At 40.8% G+C, this 17,720-nt stretch overlaps 1 protein-coding gene across 1 annotated transcript; it reads left to right on the forward strand.

The window, feature by feature from the left end:
• Positions 1 to 226: 226 nt before the first annotated feature.
• Positions 227 to 1,261, forward strand: LOC308299861 (P2Y purinoceptor 1-like; the record flags this gene model as incomplete). Its single annotated transcript, XM_080743644.1, has 1 exon — positions 227 to 1,261. One exon carries the CDS (start codon positions 227 to 229, stop codon positions 1,259 to 1,261), a length of 1,035 nt encoding a protein of 344 aa, XP_080599770.1.
• Between the last annotated feature and the right edge of the window lie 16,459 nt (positions 1,262 to 17,720).

Here is a 17,720-nt window from a genome sequence, read left to right on the forward strand (position 1 = left end):
CACCAACGTGCCACATGGCTCTGCAAGGCTTATTATTAGGTTATGTCAGGTCCGGTGGTGTTTCCTGCTTACTGAAGTGAGGTGTTGGCAATGCATGCTGAGAACAGGAAATTGTAGAAAACCACTCTGCTTCTGCTTCTTGTATGACTCATATATATAACGCCCACCACAGCTTCTGCAACAAGCCTCTGTCTGCATATCAACCTGCTGTTCACTGGGAGACAGAATGATGAACGCTTCATTGTGTCAGTTTAGCCTCAACTTTCCAAGTAAATTCTTACCGGGTGTTTACATCGCAGTACTCGTCGTTGGTCTGATTGCGAATGGCTGGGGATTGAAATCCTTGTCCCACAACTGGAAGAAACTGGGGAACGTCAACATCTTTGTCTTCAACCTTGGAATAGCTGATATGCTGTATCTGCTCACACTCCCGTTTCTGGTGGTCTACACTGCTCTGGGGAACCATTGGATCTTCGGAGACGTCTTCTGCAAGATAACACGATTCTGCTTCAACTTGAACTTGTACGGCAGCATCGGTTTTCTCACTTCAATTAGCGTTTATCGTTACCTGGCTGTAGTCCATCCAATGAGAGTGATGGGAAGAATCACTCAGACACACTCTGTGATCATAACGGCGATGGTCTGGGTCTTGGTGTGCGTTCAGATCGTGCCGGACGCGCTCTTCACCAAAACGTCCACTAGAAACGGAAGCAGGAAATGCTTTCAAACCACCTCTGCGGACGAGGTCGACGGCTACCTGACGTACAGCCTCGGACGGACACTGACCGGCTTCTGCGTCCCTCTGCTCATCATACTGGGCTGCTACGGGCACGTGGCCGCGGTCCTCTGCACCAAGGCCAACATCGACGCGGTGCTGAAACGCCGGTGCCTGCGGCTGCTGTTCATCCTGCTGGTGCTTTTCTCGGTGTGTTACATCCCCTATCACGTGCTCATGAACCTCAACCTGAGGGCCAGGATCCTGGAAAAGAAAGGCGATTGTCGGGAGTGGTTCGACAGGGTCTACATCGCCCACCAGACGAGCCGTGGTCTCGTGTGTCTGAACAGCGCCATCAACCCCCTGATCTACCTCCACGTCAATGAGGGGCTCCAGGACAGGCTCAGGCAGAGCCTCAGGCGGGTCCTGGGCTGGCGGGTGCGGCGGCGGCGGGGCATGGAGGGGACGTCGTCACCCACCAGCCCGACCAGGGAGATGCTCACCACACGTCTTGAGGTTGAACACTTGACATCTGACCATTTTTAATTCTCTGATGTTTTTCCTGTTTGTGTATGTGGGTGTATGTGTGAATTTGTAATATACTGTGCGTTTAGTGAAAACAGCTCCGCAGCATTTGCAAAAAAGATGAAACATCTTTTGAGTTTGGTAGATTATTGCAAAAAGGCTACATAGATATATAACATCCAGTACTGTACATACCGGTAGCAATTAAAGCTGGGGAAAGTGCTTTTTGTTGTACCTGGCTACTCTGCAAGCTCGCCTGCAACAGGTCTTTAAGTCATACTATTATACATATAGAAACAACTTTCATGCTGAGTGTAGACTCTGTTAGCAACATTGTCCAGGTCTATGGTTTAATTTTAAAATTGTTAGTTAAACATGTTAAGCATTGAATGATGAGACCTATTCTTTTATTGATTCCTTTCACAAATATAATTGATCTTAACCCTGCATATGCATGGTCTTGTAGGCTATTTGAATGTGAGAAATCTTGGTTATTTTGTGCAAAGTAAATTCCAGACTTGAGGTTTAGGGGCTTTTCAACTGTGTGGGTCGCTAAACAGTTTCGAGTGTTGCTGTCTGACACACTGACACATTTCAGTTTTGATATGGCACAACCACAGCACATCCTGCTAACAGCGATGAAAACATGCAACGCTCCTACCGATCACAGAGCATTAAGAAAAGGTGTGCTGAACTCCAGAGAATAGTTATTTAGCTGGATGCAGATTCTTGAACTTTCATTAAGTATTATTTAATTCTTTAGCTATTGAAAAATAGCAGATATATAAGCTGGTAGAGCTTGCTGCGAGATCTGATATTTTTGAAGAATCGTGCAAATATCTCGACCCGATTCTATAAAATGTCTTCTAAATCCATCTTCTAAATCAGTGGTTCTCAAACTTTTTCATGTCAAGGACCCCCAAAGTTACAGGTATTTGGCCACGGACCCCCCATCTCAAGTTGTTGTTCCAGGGACCATGAGAAAGAAAGATTTACAAGCTGATCTACAAGCTAAACAAAAGTGATTTTTGATATAATCCTTCATCTGGTGTATTGTTTCACAATCATTCCATCATCAAATCATTCCACATAAATGTATTTATTTGACTGCTTCTCTAAATACCCTTTTAGTCATGAGTGACTGTCTGCCCTTCGACAAATGACATGGGTATCAGAGTTGTACCGTAAATAATAAGGAAATGAGGAATTGTGGGTCAGCACATTTAAGTTCCTTCCCTTTTAGTAGTATCTGAAAGTAGCTGACATCCAAGTGTGAAAAACAGCTGAACTTACTCCGCTCAGTTGATTTTTAACTGAGTCATGGTTTTGATTGGCAAAGTTTAAAAAACGCACATGTGACCAACGCGTTTTGTCTCAAGGGCCCTGATCAGGGTCCAATCTATCATGTTAAGGGGGTCCTTGCCACCCATTTCTTTTCGTGCCAAGGACCCCCAACATGATGATAGATTGGACCCTGATGAGGGCCCTTGTAGTCACGCTACGGCGATGCTATCGTCTAATCTTATCAATTACATTTTCAGACAAACTAGACATCCTCCACCTACAGTATATATTAGTCAGAGCCCTTATCAGTCTACACAGGAAAGACGAACCAATAAAAGTAAGAAGTAAGAACCACAAGCAGTGCTACCACATCTAGGGCAGTAGTTCTCAAACCTTTTCATGTCAAGGACCCCCAAATTAATATGTATTTGTCCGCGGACCCCCATCTGAAAATGTTTGGTGCCAGGGACCCACCAGAAAGCAAAGATTTGAGTAAAAAAAACATCTGCTTTAAGAATATATATTGGTCATATTGAGTGATTTGCCAAACCTTCATGATTTTTTATACAAATAGCAGATCTACAAGCTCATAGCACAAATTCACATGCTAAGAGCTTGTATATCTGCTATTTTGGAATAGAAAATGTATTAAATATGGTATACCCTGTGGCGACTGCGAGGTCGCCGGATTTGACCCGGAATGAGCATCTTTTGAGGGGAAGCGTTCTGGTATTGTTCAGAACACTGGCCAGTAAACTGAACTCAAATACAAAGTCCACCTTACATGAGCCAAAGAACTGTGTAGCGCAGTGGTTTTCTGATAGGAAATAATTGTTATGGTTAATATCATCTTTTTATCAATTCACATTGACAGGGTTCCCACGGTCATGAAATTCCTGGAAATATTTAGAAATTTAGAAAAATATCTTTCCAGTATTGGAAAAGTTTTGGAATTTATCAAGTGTCCTGAGAAGGTCCTTGTGGAGATAAGTGACCTACGGTCGCTTATCTCCCGATTAGGGAGTCTTACTGGTTGTCTTTGATTATTATTTTGTTAATATCTCTGAAATGACAAATTAAACATTGGCCAAATTGTCAAATATTAGATGCAGAAATTGTGAAAATAGCAGATCTACATGCTCACAACGCCACGCGTTGCGAGGCGTTGTGACCATGTAGATCGGCTATTTTCACAATAAAACCGTGTTATACAAAATTCCTCAACTCTTAGTGCTCGTCAGGGTGCCGGGCTGAAAAGGTTAACAACCACTGGCATACCTGTCTTTGGGCATTGCACATAGGAGTAAGCGACTCGTTCTTGGGCTGAATTATTGTTATATAGTCCTGGAAATTGGGTTAAATATTCTGGAAAGGTTTTGGAAATTGATTGGTAAGGATGTGTGGGAACCCTGTATTGATGACTAACTGACCATCTGACACCAAGGCCCAGCTTGTGACTGGGTGACACTGACCAGATTAAACCTTGGCTTTGTGGAATTCTGTGCACAGTACCCACACGGCCAGGTCACTGTCTTGTAGGAACAGGCCTTATCTACTGCCATGGAGCCTGTACCTTGGTTTATAAGGCTTCGCTGACACCATGGATTACAATGAACTCTTTGTCTTTGGAAACGTCCTATGAACTGTTTAAACGTCATCGATGGACTTACCAAGTGACCATACATATCGTCGTTGTAGGGGAGAAACCTCGTATCTCCAAGTTTCAAATGTGTACGTTCTTTCGCAAAGTAAAGCCCTGCTTCATCATACAAGGCCGTCGCACAAAAGTAGTGAAAACAGCAGATCTACAAGCACACAACGCCTCGCGGTGCGAGGCGTTGTGTGCTAGTAGATCGGCTGTTTTCACTAGTTTAATTATTTTTTTAAAATGATAAATGCAAACCGAACAGTTTTGGACATAAAAGGTTTTCACCCGACAATGACGATATACTCATGTCAAAACATCATTTGTCCGAGAGAGCCCGAACCTTTGAACCATTATTTCTGTTGTACCTGTCTTGATTACTCTCTCTCCATAGTAAATTCCATTTACACTCCGATTCACTCTCCTTTCTTATTTTTTTTGTGATTGAGTATTGTATCTCATATGGGAATAAGAAGGTGTTGTTGTTTACAAAGAATTTATTTTACATTTTCAACCCTTTTTCATATCAAGGTCCAGCGTTTGAGCTGCGGACCACCATTTGAAGAGATTTTTCGTTTGCTTTTAAAGGACAAGTTTTTTACAACAAGGGTTCAAATTTTAGATTGTAATTAAAGAATTTAAAAGATGAGTTAAAATTATTTCATTTACTTCTTTCTATTGTTTTAGAGATTCTTATTTCAGTGGTTGGGGGCATGCGTACAAGTGGCTAAATATGTCATTTTACGCTAGAAGTGTTACTGTAAATAGCAATAAAGACACTGCTGGCTTATTGTGTCTAAACATACATATTTAGCCACTTGTACGCATGCCCCCATCATGCGTACGCATGCCCCACATTTTAGCACTGTAAACGCGATAAAACAATAGAACGAAGCAAATGAAAACATTTAAAAACTCACTTTTTCTTTTCTCTAATTGCAATCTAAAATATGAACCCTTGTTGTAAGAAAACTAAGTTGTCCTTTAAAGGTAGATTTCCAGAGGAGGCTGGTTTACGAGGCTAACATTAACCTTCAGTGTTTCAGAAATCTGCATGTTTTCTAGTTAATTAAAATGTTAACTTTCCTCTCTATGCTAAACCTCTCACCTCTCATATCAACACAGGAAACTGAAACTAACACCAGCTCACTTGTCTTCAGCCACTTCTTTGCACCTTTATTTCAAAAGGATGCAAGCCAGTTAAACCCTGTATGTGCATATTGTCGTTGTTGGGTGAAAACCTTGTATGTCCAAAACCGTTCGTTTTGCATTTTTCATTTTAAAAATGATTTAAACTAGTGAAAACAGCCGATCTACAAGCACACAACGTCTTGCACCGCGAGGCGTTGTGTGCTTGTAGATCTGCTGTTTTCACTACTTTTGTGCGACGGCCTTGTATGATGAAGCAGGGCTTTACTTGGCAAAAGAACATACAAATTTGAAACTTGGAGATTTACACCCGAGGTTTACACCCGACAACGACGATATGTATTTTGTCATTTCCAATATATTAGGGATCTATAATCTCCTAATCTATGGGCCCCCCTCACAGCAGTACAAGGCCCTTTTGATCTGAAAACCCATGCAGAATAAGATCTAATTTCGCCCCTGCAACACAGGAAACTGAAACTAACACCAGCTCACTTGTCTTCAGACACTTCTTTGCACCTTTATTTCAAAATGATGCAAGCCAGTTAAACCCTGTATGTGCATATACCTCATATATCATTGACCGGGGGTCCCCAAGCGGTATATACTCTACTTGGTCCCTTCCTTTATTCACCATAGTGTATCTCTTAGCCGGAAATAGCAAATCTACAAGCTTGCAACGCGTTGTGCTGCATTGTGCAATGTTCAAAGGGAGAGAGAACTTTGTTTTCTTTGGGTTTTTATTTTTTTATTGACCAGATCCAAAACATGTAATAATAAACAACATTATAAAACAATAAATGTACAATATTTACAATTTATATTATTTACAATATGAATCTCTGAAGTATAGAGTCTATAAAGCAGTGGTTCAGGGAGTGTAACCTCCTTTAAAACCGCTCTGAAAAGTCACTTACAGGTGGCTGCAAATTGTAAAAAAAAAAAGAAAAAGAAATGAGTTGTAAAAGGGACCTTTGAACTGTACTGTCATGTACCTTTTCTTATGCAAACCTCTAATAAAATCCTCAATCAATCAATCAATCACAAACCTTTTATCTCAAGGCCCAAAAGAGAAATTAAACGTTTGCCCAGGTCCCTACAAGCTCACAATGCGTCGCTTCGCACCGCGTTGCAAGCTTGTAGATGTGCTGTTTTCACTACTTCTTAAACATTTGTTTTTTAATTTATGGAATTCCTTCTACTTTGAATTCATTTTTAAATCATGAGTAGATTAAGCTTTTTATTTTATTTTTTTTATTTTTTTTAAATAATAAATTAAAACCAAAATGTAAGCATAAAGGGACTCATAAAAGATGTGTCCGCGACCCACAAATGGGTCCCGACCCACTGTTTGGGAACCAGTGCTATAAAGCATTGGTTCCCAAACCTTTTAGCCTGTGAACCAAAAGATAATTTGGACATTTGCATAAAGCGTCACTTCATGCAGCGTTTAGATTGGCTATTTTCACTAGGCCTACTTCTTAAACATTTGTCCTCTAATTTATGGAATTTCTGTCATTTTGATTTCTTCATGAAATTATTGAACAAATCATTGAATTTTGTTTTTAATTCATTCACCTTTTTTGCTTTTTTAGGGGGAAATGTTTTTTGAAAATGTTTTGAAATAATAATCAAAAACAAAATGTAGGAAACCAAAAATGAGGGGACCCGTAAAATTGTGTATCATGGAGCATAAACGCCACGTGCGCGGCAGGCCATCTCCAGGTACTGCAGCCTCTGCAGCAGCTGCTGCTTGTCCTCCTGCAGAGCCTTGACCTGGCTCTCCAGAGACGCCACGTGGAGCTTCTTCTTCTGCCGGGAGGCCCTGGCCGCCTCCTTGTTCTCCTGCAGACGGAGCTTCCTCTTCTGCTCAGCGTCCATGTTGGCGGTCCGCCCGTCCCACCAGTTGCGGCGGCCGGGCCGCGTCCTCTTCTGTGGAGGAAGACCTGAGCTGGGACTGTTGTTGTTGACCGTGGCCGTCAGAGGAAGGCTCCAGCCAGGGTTGGTAGTAGTCGTGGTGGTGGTGGAGGTGGACATCATCGTGGTCCTCTGAGAAAGACCAGGGGAGCCAGCAGGGCTTGGTGCCGTGACCATGATCTGAGGAAGGTTCTCAGCTGTGGTGGAGTCCATCGCCATCGTCGTCGTCCCTTGAGGAGGGAGGCTTGAGCCGGGGCAGAGCAGTTCGTACAACCTGTTCATGTCTTCATCCACACCATCTTCTTCTCCTCCCACCGCTGCTGCTGTGGCGGCTGCTGCTGGCGTTGTGGTCTGAGGAACACTGGAGGAACCAGGGCTGTGACGTTCTCCACTGGACATCACTGTCCCCTGGTGAGGAGGAACCAGGCCTGAGGTGTCAAACAGCAGCTCATAATAGGAGTCCCTGCAAGGCTGCAGATCATGATACTGCAAGGCAGCGTGGCCTTCCTGATGCTCCAGCATCTCCTCCATGGTGGTGTAAGCAGGACACAGGGGTGGAGCTGTGGTGGCGTCAAGGAGGACATGACATGGTGTCTCCTCCATCACTGCTGTGGGAGGGAGAGGTGGATGTGCTGAGGGAGCAAAGAGCATCTTTACTGGTGATGATCTCACAATGTTACTCTGTGCTTGATGTGTTGATGTGTTGATGAGGTCTATTGTTCTCTCTCTCTCCCTTTGAACTGTGCTGGACAAAGACAAAGTGTGACTGATGTCTTTGAACTTGACTTTCAGCCTTTTTATGGGGGAACTGAACTGGCTCCTCCCACCTGGTTTGTTGATAGCTCCTCCCTCCACCATCAACAAACCTGGGCCGTTGCCATGGCAACGCCGATGCGACGTTCAGTTCAGTGACGTTTCTTTTTTGAAACAGAACGGTCGTTGGGAACGCGGCTCGTGATTGGCCGAGAGAACTCGACCTGTGATTGGCCGAGACGCTGGAACGGAGGCGGAGCGGAGACTCGCCAACGTTCAATGCTAATTAATGCTAATAACAAGCTAATACCTTTGATGGTGCAACACTGCCCCCTGTCGGTGGTGCAATGCATGGTGAGCTTTTATATATTTGAAAACATGAAATGGGACATTTTGCATAAATGAGTAGGCCTATACTTTCTACTTTTGGTAGCCTACTACCTTATAAGTAGCTACATTTTGATACCATCACTTTTGTACTTTTACTCAAGTCCTATGCAAAGTAGGTCAATGTTCTATCTGTCTGTCTTTCAATGACATCGGCCTATATAGCCTACATAAAGTACGTGGTTCGATCCTGTGTAAATACGCCGAAAAGCTTACTAGGATCTCCTTTTAGTTGACCTTGTACCAGTGATTTGTACTGTCATGAAACAAACTGTACCTTTTCCTATTGCAAACTTATAATAAATTATTCAATCTTCAATCAAGACATTTATTTTTATTCCGGACTTTTACTTGTAACAGGGTGTTGCAGTAGTAGGCCTATTGATACTTTCCCCACTCCTGGGTCAACGCATCATCAACCAAAAGGATTACATGTGACCATGATGTCGCTTTAGTTTCACAAATACTAAATTGAGCTGAGTTTTGCACAGCTTGTTGGAGCTGCTCTGCATCTGATCTTGTCGGCGAGCGACACCACGTGGTACAACAGAGTAACAGCAACAGAACGTCCTGAAACTAAATGATATGATGGGATGTTTACTTTATTTAATCAGACATCAACACAATGCAGTTTAATGCAGTAGGTAGACCTGTTTCAAACCTTTTTCACATCAAGGTCCATTATTTATTCGGCATCACCATATTTTTAGATTTAGCCTCTCAGACCCAAAACCTTTTTTTGTTAGTTGGTTAAGATTTTGTCCACAATAGAGTTAACAGGCCAACTTTGAGCACGGGTCAATTGTGTTCGCATAGAGCTTGTCGATCGGCGCGCGCGCGCACACACACACACACACACACACACACACACACACACACACACACACACACACACACACACACACACACACACCGCTTTGACCATGTCTGCAGGTGTAAATCATCTGTGTTGATTGATTGAAAGCAAGTTGTGAGTGACTGTGATTAGATATAAATAGAAGGCAGGTGAGAGATTCCAGTCCAGACACTGGATCACTTCAGAATGGAACCTGAGTTACCTGACCCTCTGCAGCAGCCAGCAGGTACAAACTCTTTGAATTGTTATGACTATTACATCGTTTTAGCTCTGATTATTTAACATTGTAATTAAATTGGGCTTTCAGACTGAACTTATACTAGCCTACAACTAAACTAAACAGGCCTAAGAGTCTTCAAACTTTTCCATATCAAGGACATATGACAAGGGGCCCCAAAGGCTACAAGATTTGTGTTGTATTCCAAACAATTATGTTGAGCTTGTAGATCTGCTTTTTCAAAACTGGTGGAAAAATATTTTTGAAACGAACACTGATTTGTAGCCTATGTGAGTCCTGGCACATGTGTTTTCAGTCCTTCAGTAACATAAGTGTTTGACAACCACTGGGTGTCTTAGTTAGTGTGACCCTAGCCTGCACAACTGAACCTTTCGTTTTCTCTCCTATTCCAGAATCTGAAGTTGACCAGTCACCAGAAGACATCTTGAGGACATGCAGGTGGTTGGCGTGGACGAGGAAGACTTGGAGAAGGTAGGGGACTCTATGCTGTTGCTGCAGCGTGTGCAGTGAAGATTGCTGGTCAGGTATGGACCTTTTTATTTCTATGCTTTAGTCGCTTTCCGTGCCATTTGCGTTGGGTTATTTGTGTGGCGTCACTGGTCATTTTCGTGCCATACTCACTTACATTCCGTGCCATTTGCGTTGGGTCATTTTGCGTCATTGGTCATTTTCGTGCCATACTCACTTACTTTCCGTGCCATTTGCGTTGAGTCATCTTGCGTCATTGGTAATTTTCGTGCCATAGGCCTACTCATTTACTTTCCGTGCCATTTGCGTTGCGTCATTGGACAATTTCCATTGTCAGAAAACAATATGAAGAAAAGCAAAGAATATGAAGTAAAGAAGAGAAAACTGCTCAAGGTTGCTCAAGGTAAGTATGTTTATTTTCCTTTGTGGCTGCTGCAGGGTTAGGGAGGTTAGGGAAGATGGCTACGGCCATCAAAAAACAAACAAAACAAAGGCGCTGGTCTGGACTCCTGGTTTTACACTGGGATGGGGTTCGATTCCCTGTGGCGCCCTGTTCATTGTTTGTTGCATATTTATTTGAACTAATTGATAACTTAAGGGGGGGGGGGGGCAGATGCTACATGTTAAAATGTGTATGCACTACTGCATGCACTTGAGTGCATCTTCAGTCCACCATCTCCGTCACCTGAAAGAAATGCACTGCACCTTACTTTTCCCAATATTTAATGGCAGATCTACAAGCTCTCAATGTGTCGTGATGTGACATTGCGAGCTTGCTGATCTACTATTTTCAAATGGCCAATGTAAATTAGTGAAACTGCCTCTGCTTTTGGGCTTATTTTCATAGACCTGGCCACTTGGTTCTTTGGCAGAATCTGAAGTGAAAAAGATGTTGACTGACGCAGCACGCAGAAACGTCAATGGTGCCTTGGAGAATGTCAGGAATAATGTGAATATAAACATTTCCCTTCCACAGTGTAGATTTGTACTGTATTGCCAAGTCTCCTGCTGGTGTGAAATAATCCAGCTGCATTTATTGTCTGTATCCCCATCACACTGCCAAGGTTGGGTCTTGAACCTATGACCTTCCGCTCTCCAGGTAGTCCCACTTCCCATTCACCTATAGACTGCCCTCTTATTTATAATGGTTCTCAAACATTTTTCAGGTGAGAAAAATATGTATTTCCATTCCAAATTTATTTTCAAATAGTGTGCCGTGTTGAATTGTCTTATGTGGGATTTGAACTCGGGACCTTGGAACACACAGAGAGGGTCTCAACACACTGAGCTATTATGATGACTAGATCACTCTCGGATAAATATGAAAATCACTCTCAGATAAATGAAATAGTAGTCACAAAAAACACGGGATTGTGCTCCATGAAATCTCAAACATCGAAATAAACAAGCAACAACACAACAATAATACAAAACATTTATTTCAACTGATTCACATGGAGGGTCCGTAATTTAGGAGGCCTATGTAATTTTTACATGAAAATGTTTGAGAACCTTGAAGAAATAGAAAGTAGTCTAAGGTGAATGGGAAGTGTGACTACCTGGAGAGCCGAAGGTCGTCAGTTCGAGACCCGATCAATTGTCATTTATAAAAGAAGGAATGTTTTTGACTAACAACTACTGAATAATTTAGTGCAACAACCTGAATTAAACCAACACAAAGTTTGTCTTTTAGTTATTTTTGCTTACAGCTGTCGGACTCAGTCGGTAGACGGGACAACAGCAGCACCAAACAGTGAGGTGGGAGAGTGCAGATTTGTACAATATTTATTGTCATGATTCATAATCCTACTGCACTAGTGCAGTAGGATTATGTCCACATTCCCATTTATCCAACGGGTCTTGAACCTATGTTCTTCTACTCACCAGGCAGTGACACTTCCCATTCACCTACAGACTACCCTCCTGTTAACATTGGTTCTCAAACATTTTCCATTTCCATGAAAAAATCATGTATTTGGCCATGGGGACCCCCATAAGAGAGTTTATATATTTAAAAAAAGAAAATCTTGACAAATTCAGGAATAGAGGCCTACCTGGGCCCGCCCCTTTCCCCCCTCCCCCTGAGCGGCAGCCATGATGGAGTTACTCCTGCAGCAGTGTGTGTCTATGTCTATGTCTATGGAGATGGGACTTTTAATGAAATTAGTCATTACCAGTCCCATCTCCATGATATTTAGATCTAATTCCTTCGCCAGTTCCATCCGCATGATTTGTAGATCTAATTCTATGAGTCCCATCAACATGATTTGTAGGTCTAATACCATCGCCAGTCCCATCCTTATGATTCATAGATCTAATTCTGTCTGTTCCATCTCAATTATGTTTAGGTCTAATTCCATCGCCAGTTCCATCCACATGATTTGTTGATCTAATTCTATATAGTTCCATCCTCATGATTTGTAGATCTAATTCCATCGCCAGTCCCATCCTTATGATTTGTTGATCTAATTCTATCAGTCCCATCTCAATTATGTTTAGGTCTAATTCCATCGCCAGTTCCATCCCCATGATGTGTAGGTCTAATTCGATACATTCCCAACTCCATGTTCTTTAGATCTAATTCGATAGTCACATCCCCATGATTTGTAGATCTAATTCCATCACCATTCCCATCCCCATAATGTGTATGCATTATGCATAATGCATAATGTCTCGAAGAGCTATACAACATACTAAAGGACGGGTGCTTAAAACTATTGGTTTCCGAGTTATCGCACTTTGAAAAATCTAGCAGTGTTTAGCATTAGCATTTGTCAGCATTAGCATTTGTCGAAAAAAAGTAGGGTTCCAGGGGTCAAACAGCAATGTGTCACACATCCACACGTTCGTCTCGACGAGCTATACAACATAACAAAAGATTGGCACTATCGAAAATTTTGGACTTAAAATCTATGTTTTGACGCCTTACTATAGTCTTATGTAATTTTGGGGGTTTTGAAGTCAATCTGAAAAAAATGAATACATTTCATATCCACGCGTTCGTCTCGAAGAGCTATACAACATACTAAAGGACGGGCGCTTAAAAACTATTGGTTTCCGAGTTATCGCACTTTGAAAAATCTAGCAGTTGTTAGCATTAGCATTTGTCAACATTAGCATTTGTCAAAAAAAAGTAGGGTTCCAGGGGTCACACAGCAATGTGTCACACATCCACACGTTCGTCTCGACGAGCTATACAACATACCAAAGGATTGGCACTATCGAAAATTTTGGACTTAAAATCTATGTTTTGATGCCTTACTATATAGTCTTATGTAATTTTGGGGGTTTTGAAGTCAATCTGAAAAAAATGAATACATTTCATATCCACGCGTTCGTCTCGAAGAGCTATACAACATACTAAAGGACGGGCGCTTAAAAACTATTGGTTTCCGAGTTATCGCACTTTGAAAAATCTAGCAGTTGTTAGCATTAGCATTTGTCAACATTAGCATTTGTCAAAAAAAAGTAGGGTTCCAGGGGTCACACAGCAATGTGTCACACATCCACACGTTCGTCTCGACGAGCTATACAACATACCAAAGAATTGGCACTATCGAAAATTTTGGACTTAAAATCTATGTTTTGACGCCTTACATAGTCTTATGTAATTTTGGGGGTTTTGAAGTCAATCTGAAAAAAATTAATACATTTCATATCCACGCGTTCGTCCCGAAGAGCTAAACAACATACTAAAGGACGGGCGCTTAAAGCCTGTTTGTTTCCGAGTTATCGCACTTTGAAAAATCTAGCAGTTGTTAGCATTAGCATTTGTCAACATTAGCATTTGTCAAAAAAAAGTAGGGTTCCAGGGGTCACACAGCAATGTGTCACACATCCACACGTTCGTCTCGACGAGCTATACAACATACCAAAGGATTGGCACTATCGAAAATTTTGGACTTAAAATCTATGTTTTGACGCCTTACTATATGTAATTTTGGGGGTTTTGAAGTCAATCTGAAAAAAATGAATACATTTAATATCCACGCGTTCGTCTCGAAGAGCTATACAACATACTAAAGGACGGGTGCTTAAAACCTATTGGTTTCCGAGTTATCGCACTTTGAAAAATCTAGCAGTGTTAAGCATTAGCATTTGTCAGCATTAGCATTTATCGAAAAAAAGTAGGGTTCCAGGGGTCACACAGCAATGTGTCACACATCCACACGTTCGTCTCGACGAGCTATACAACATACCAAAGGATTGGCACTATCGAAAATGTTGGACTTAAAATCTATGTTTTGACGCCTTACTATAGTTTTATGTAATTTTGGGGGTTTTGAAGTCAATCTGAAAAAAATGAATACATTTCATATCCACGCGTTCTTCTCGAAGAGCTATACAACATACTAAAGGACGGGTGCTTAAAACTATTGGTTTCCGAGTTATCGCACTTTGAAAAATCTAGCAGTTTAGCATCAGCATTTGTCAGCATTAGCATTTTCGAAAAAAAAGTAGGGTTCCAGGGGTCACACAGCAATGTGTCACACATCCACACGTTCGTCTCGACGAGCTATACAACATACCAAAGGATTGGCACTATCGAAAATTTTGGACTTAAAATCTATGTTTTGACGCCTTACTATAGTCTTATGTAATTTTGGGGGTTTTGAAGTCAATCTGAAAAAAATGAATACATTTCATATCCACACCTTTGTCTCGAAGAGCTATACAACATACTAAAGGACGGGCGCTTAAAACCTATTGCTTTCCGAGTTATCGCACTTTGAAAAATCTAGCAGTTGTTAGCATTAGCATTTGTCAACATTAGCATTTGTCAAAAAAAGTAGGGTTCCAGGGGTCACACAGCAATGTGTCACACATCCACACGTTCGAAAAATCTAGGATTGCATTTGTCGAAAAAAAAGTAGACTTAAAATCTATGTTTTGACGACATACTATCGTCTTTTGTCTATACAACATACTAAAAGATGGGCAATTGAAACCTATTGGTTTCTGAGTTATCGCACTTTGAAAAATCTAGGATTAGATTTAGAATCAAGGAGAACATTTCTAAGACATTTTAAGTGTGTGTGCAACCTTGTGTAGTGGTTAGCATTATCATTTTCAGCATTAGCATTTGTCGAAAAAAGTAGGGTTCCAGGGGTCGCAGAGCATTCTGTCACATGTTCGTCTCGACGAGCTACACAACATACTAAAAGACATGCATCGGAAAATTAGGACTTAAAATATTATTTTTTTTTTACGACATACTATCGTCTTTTGTCTTTTTGGAGGTTTTGAAGACAATCTGAAAATAAAATGAATTAAACTCTTCTTGGCGAGCTATACAACATACTACAAGATGGGCAATTGAAACCTATTGGTTTCTGAGTAATCGCACTTTGAAAAATCTTGGCTTAGATTTAGAATTAAAGGGAAAAAAGTGGGGTTCCAGGGGTCGCACAGCAATGTGTCACACATCCCCACAAGCTATACACAAATCTTTTGACGTTATCTTTGGTCGTCTTTGGTGGTTTTCGAGGACTTTGAAAAAAAAAGGTGGAAAATCTTGAGTTTCGACAAAATATCAGGTTTTTAGATTCTGTGTTCTAGATCAGGACAGAAGAATTAGAATGAAAGAAAAATGATTTTAAATGGAAAGGAACGAAAGATCAAAACATGAATTAATACAGTTGTACAACAAACCCCTCAAATCAACATTCCTGTAAGTGCAATCAGCAGGACACCTCAGGGAATTGAACCCCATCCTAGAAAACCAGGAGTGCCAGACCAGCGTCTTTTGCTTCTTGACGTATTTACAGGTTGAAGACAAACGTAACCATTAGACTTTTATGACACTGGACTATACACCCTATGTGCTAAGACACTGATAGATGAAAATATCCTTGTATTAATACATATCTTTTAAATAAAATATATATTTTTTATTTTTTTCCCCCAAAAGGTTGTAAATACACAAAATCAAGTCATATAATAAGTGCAAACAAAAATGAATAAACATAAGTACTAGTGAAGACAACAGATACAAGATCACAATGTGGCGCGAAGCAACACATTGTTAGCTTGTACATCTGCCATTTTTACCAGTGAGTCCTGGGCAGGTTTACCTTTTGAGGCTTGAGCTAAAATCATTCCCAATGTAAATGAGGTGAACGGTTGCCTTCAACAACAATACACCAGAAACAACGGTAGCAGCAGCTGCAGTTTGGTCTGTTAAACCCTCACCCTTAAAGGAGGCATTCAGCTCTGCACCAGAGCAGAGAGAGAAGAGCCTGTGAGGTCAAAACAGCGGTTTGGTTGGTCTCAGGACGTTGTATAAACACAATCCAATAGAAAAATAATAACTTTGAAGCTAAAGAAATAACCGCACTAGCCTGAGGACAATCCACCATGTTAGTTATGAGAGGGCCCGCAAAATCTAGCAACAGGCCACAGGGGCAGCTATGAAAAAAAATCGACTAAAGCAGGTATGAAGGGGTATGATAAAAGGCAGATTTAACCCTATATGAGTTTTGGTCTGAATGCCTCCTTTAAGGACAACTTCACCACTTTCGGACTGACATTTAATATGATTGTATAAATATTATATATGAAGATAGTTGAGGTCCAGAGGGTCTCTGGACCTCTTTCAGAGCCACTACAATAATACATGTATGCAATGAATAAAAAAAATAATAATAAAAAAAGGCTATAGCATGTCTTCTGGGGGTTTTCAAAGACTTTGAAAAAAAAAAAGATGGACAATCTTGAGTTTCAACAAAAAGTATGTCGTCTTCTGGGGGTTTTCGAAGACTGTTCATAAAAAATAAGGATCCCAACCCAAGATGCAACATAATGAGCAAAAAAAAAAAAAAAAAAAGAATACAAAAAAAAGCAGGGCACTGCAGGGAATTGAACCCCGTCCCGGTAAACCAAGAGTTCCATACCAGTGCCTTTTGCTTTTTTTTTTTTTTCACTTCACTTCACATTTACATTGTACAGTATGCATTTATCAGACCATTTATACAGAGTAAACCGATACACCGAATGCATAGAGACAGTTTACCAGTGATTCTGGTTCACTGAGACACTACACTAATGCTGCATTCACACTACGAAAAGCCAAGCTAATGGTTTGCTTGGTAATTAAATGTATTCTCTATGCAAACCAGCTTTAAAAATGTCCAAGCTTTTTTTCCAGCTTGGAATTTTTTAAAGCTGGTTTGCATAGAGAATACATTGAATTACCAAGCAAACCATTAGCTTGGCTTCTCTCAGTGTGAATGCAGCATTAGAAATGGCAGTTTAAACAGTACAATAGCAAAACTAGAAAGCTACAATTCTTGGAAATTTCAAGTGTGGTTGGAGTCTTGAGGAATCTGCTTAGGGATTACAGCATACAATACAAAATGATACATTTATATTGGGTTTTATAAACTGTAATACAAACGAAAAATCGAAATGAAATAAAACACAGTAAGAGGCTCTGCAGCAAAGCAGTCCTTCTGTAGAATTATTCCATGATCTTCACGTTACAATAGTCAGTTTAATTATTACAATAATAGTACAATCCATATTATAGATCCGTTCACAGTCTCCTATGTAACTTTACAAACAAACAAACTTGTTATAAGAGATGCATAATACCAATCAATAATAATAATAAAAAATCTCCACAAAGTCTAGCTGTAGCTTTGCCCCTTTATACAATTGAAAACAAGAAAAGTCTCCATTCACTAAATGCTTAAGGAAAATTAAGATAAACTAAGAAAGATATTTATTTTGCATTTTGCTTGTGCTCATAAAGTGTTCTAAGTGCTAAAAGGATAAAGTGCAG

Source organism: Nannobrachium achirus (genome assembly GCF_963921795.1).
Source record: "Nannobrachium achirus genome assembly, chromosome: 15".
Lineage (NCBI taxonomy): Eukaryota > Metazoa > Chordata > Actinopteri > Myctophiformes > Myctophidae > Nannobrachium > Nannobrachium achirus.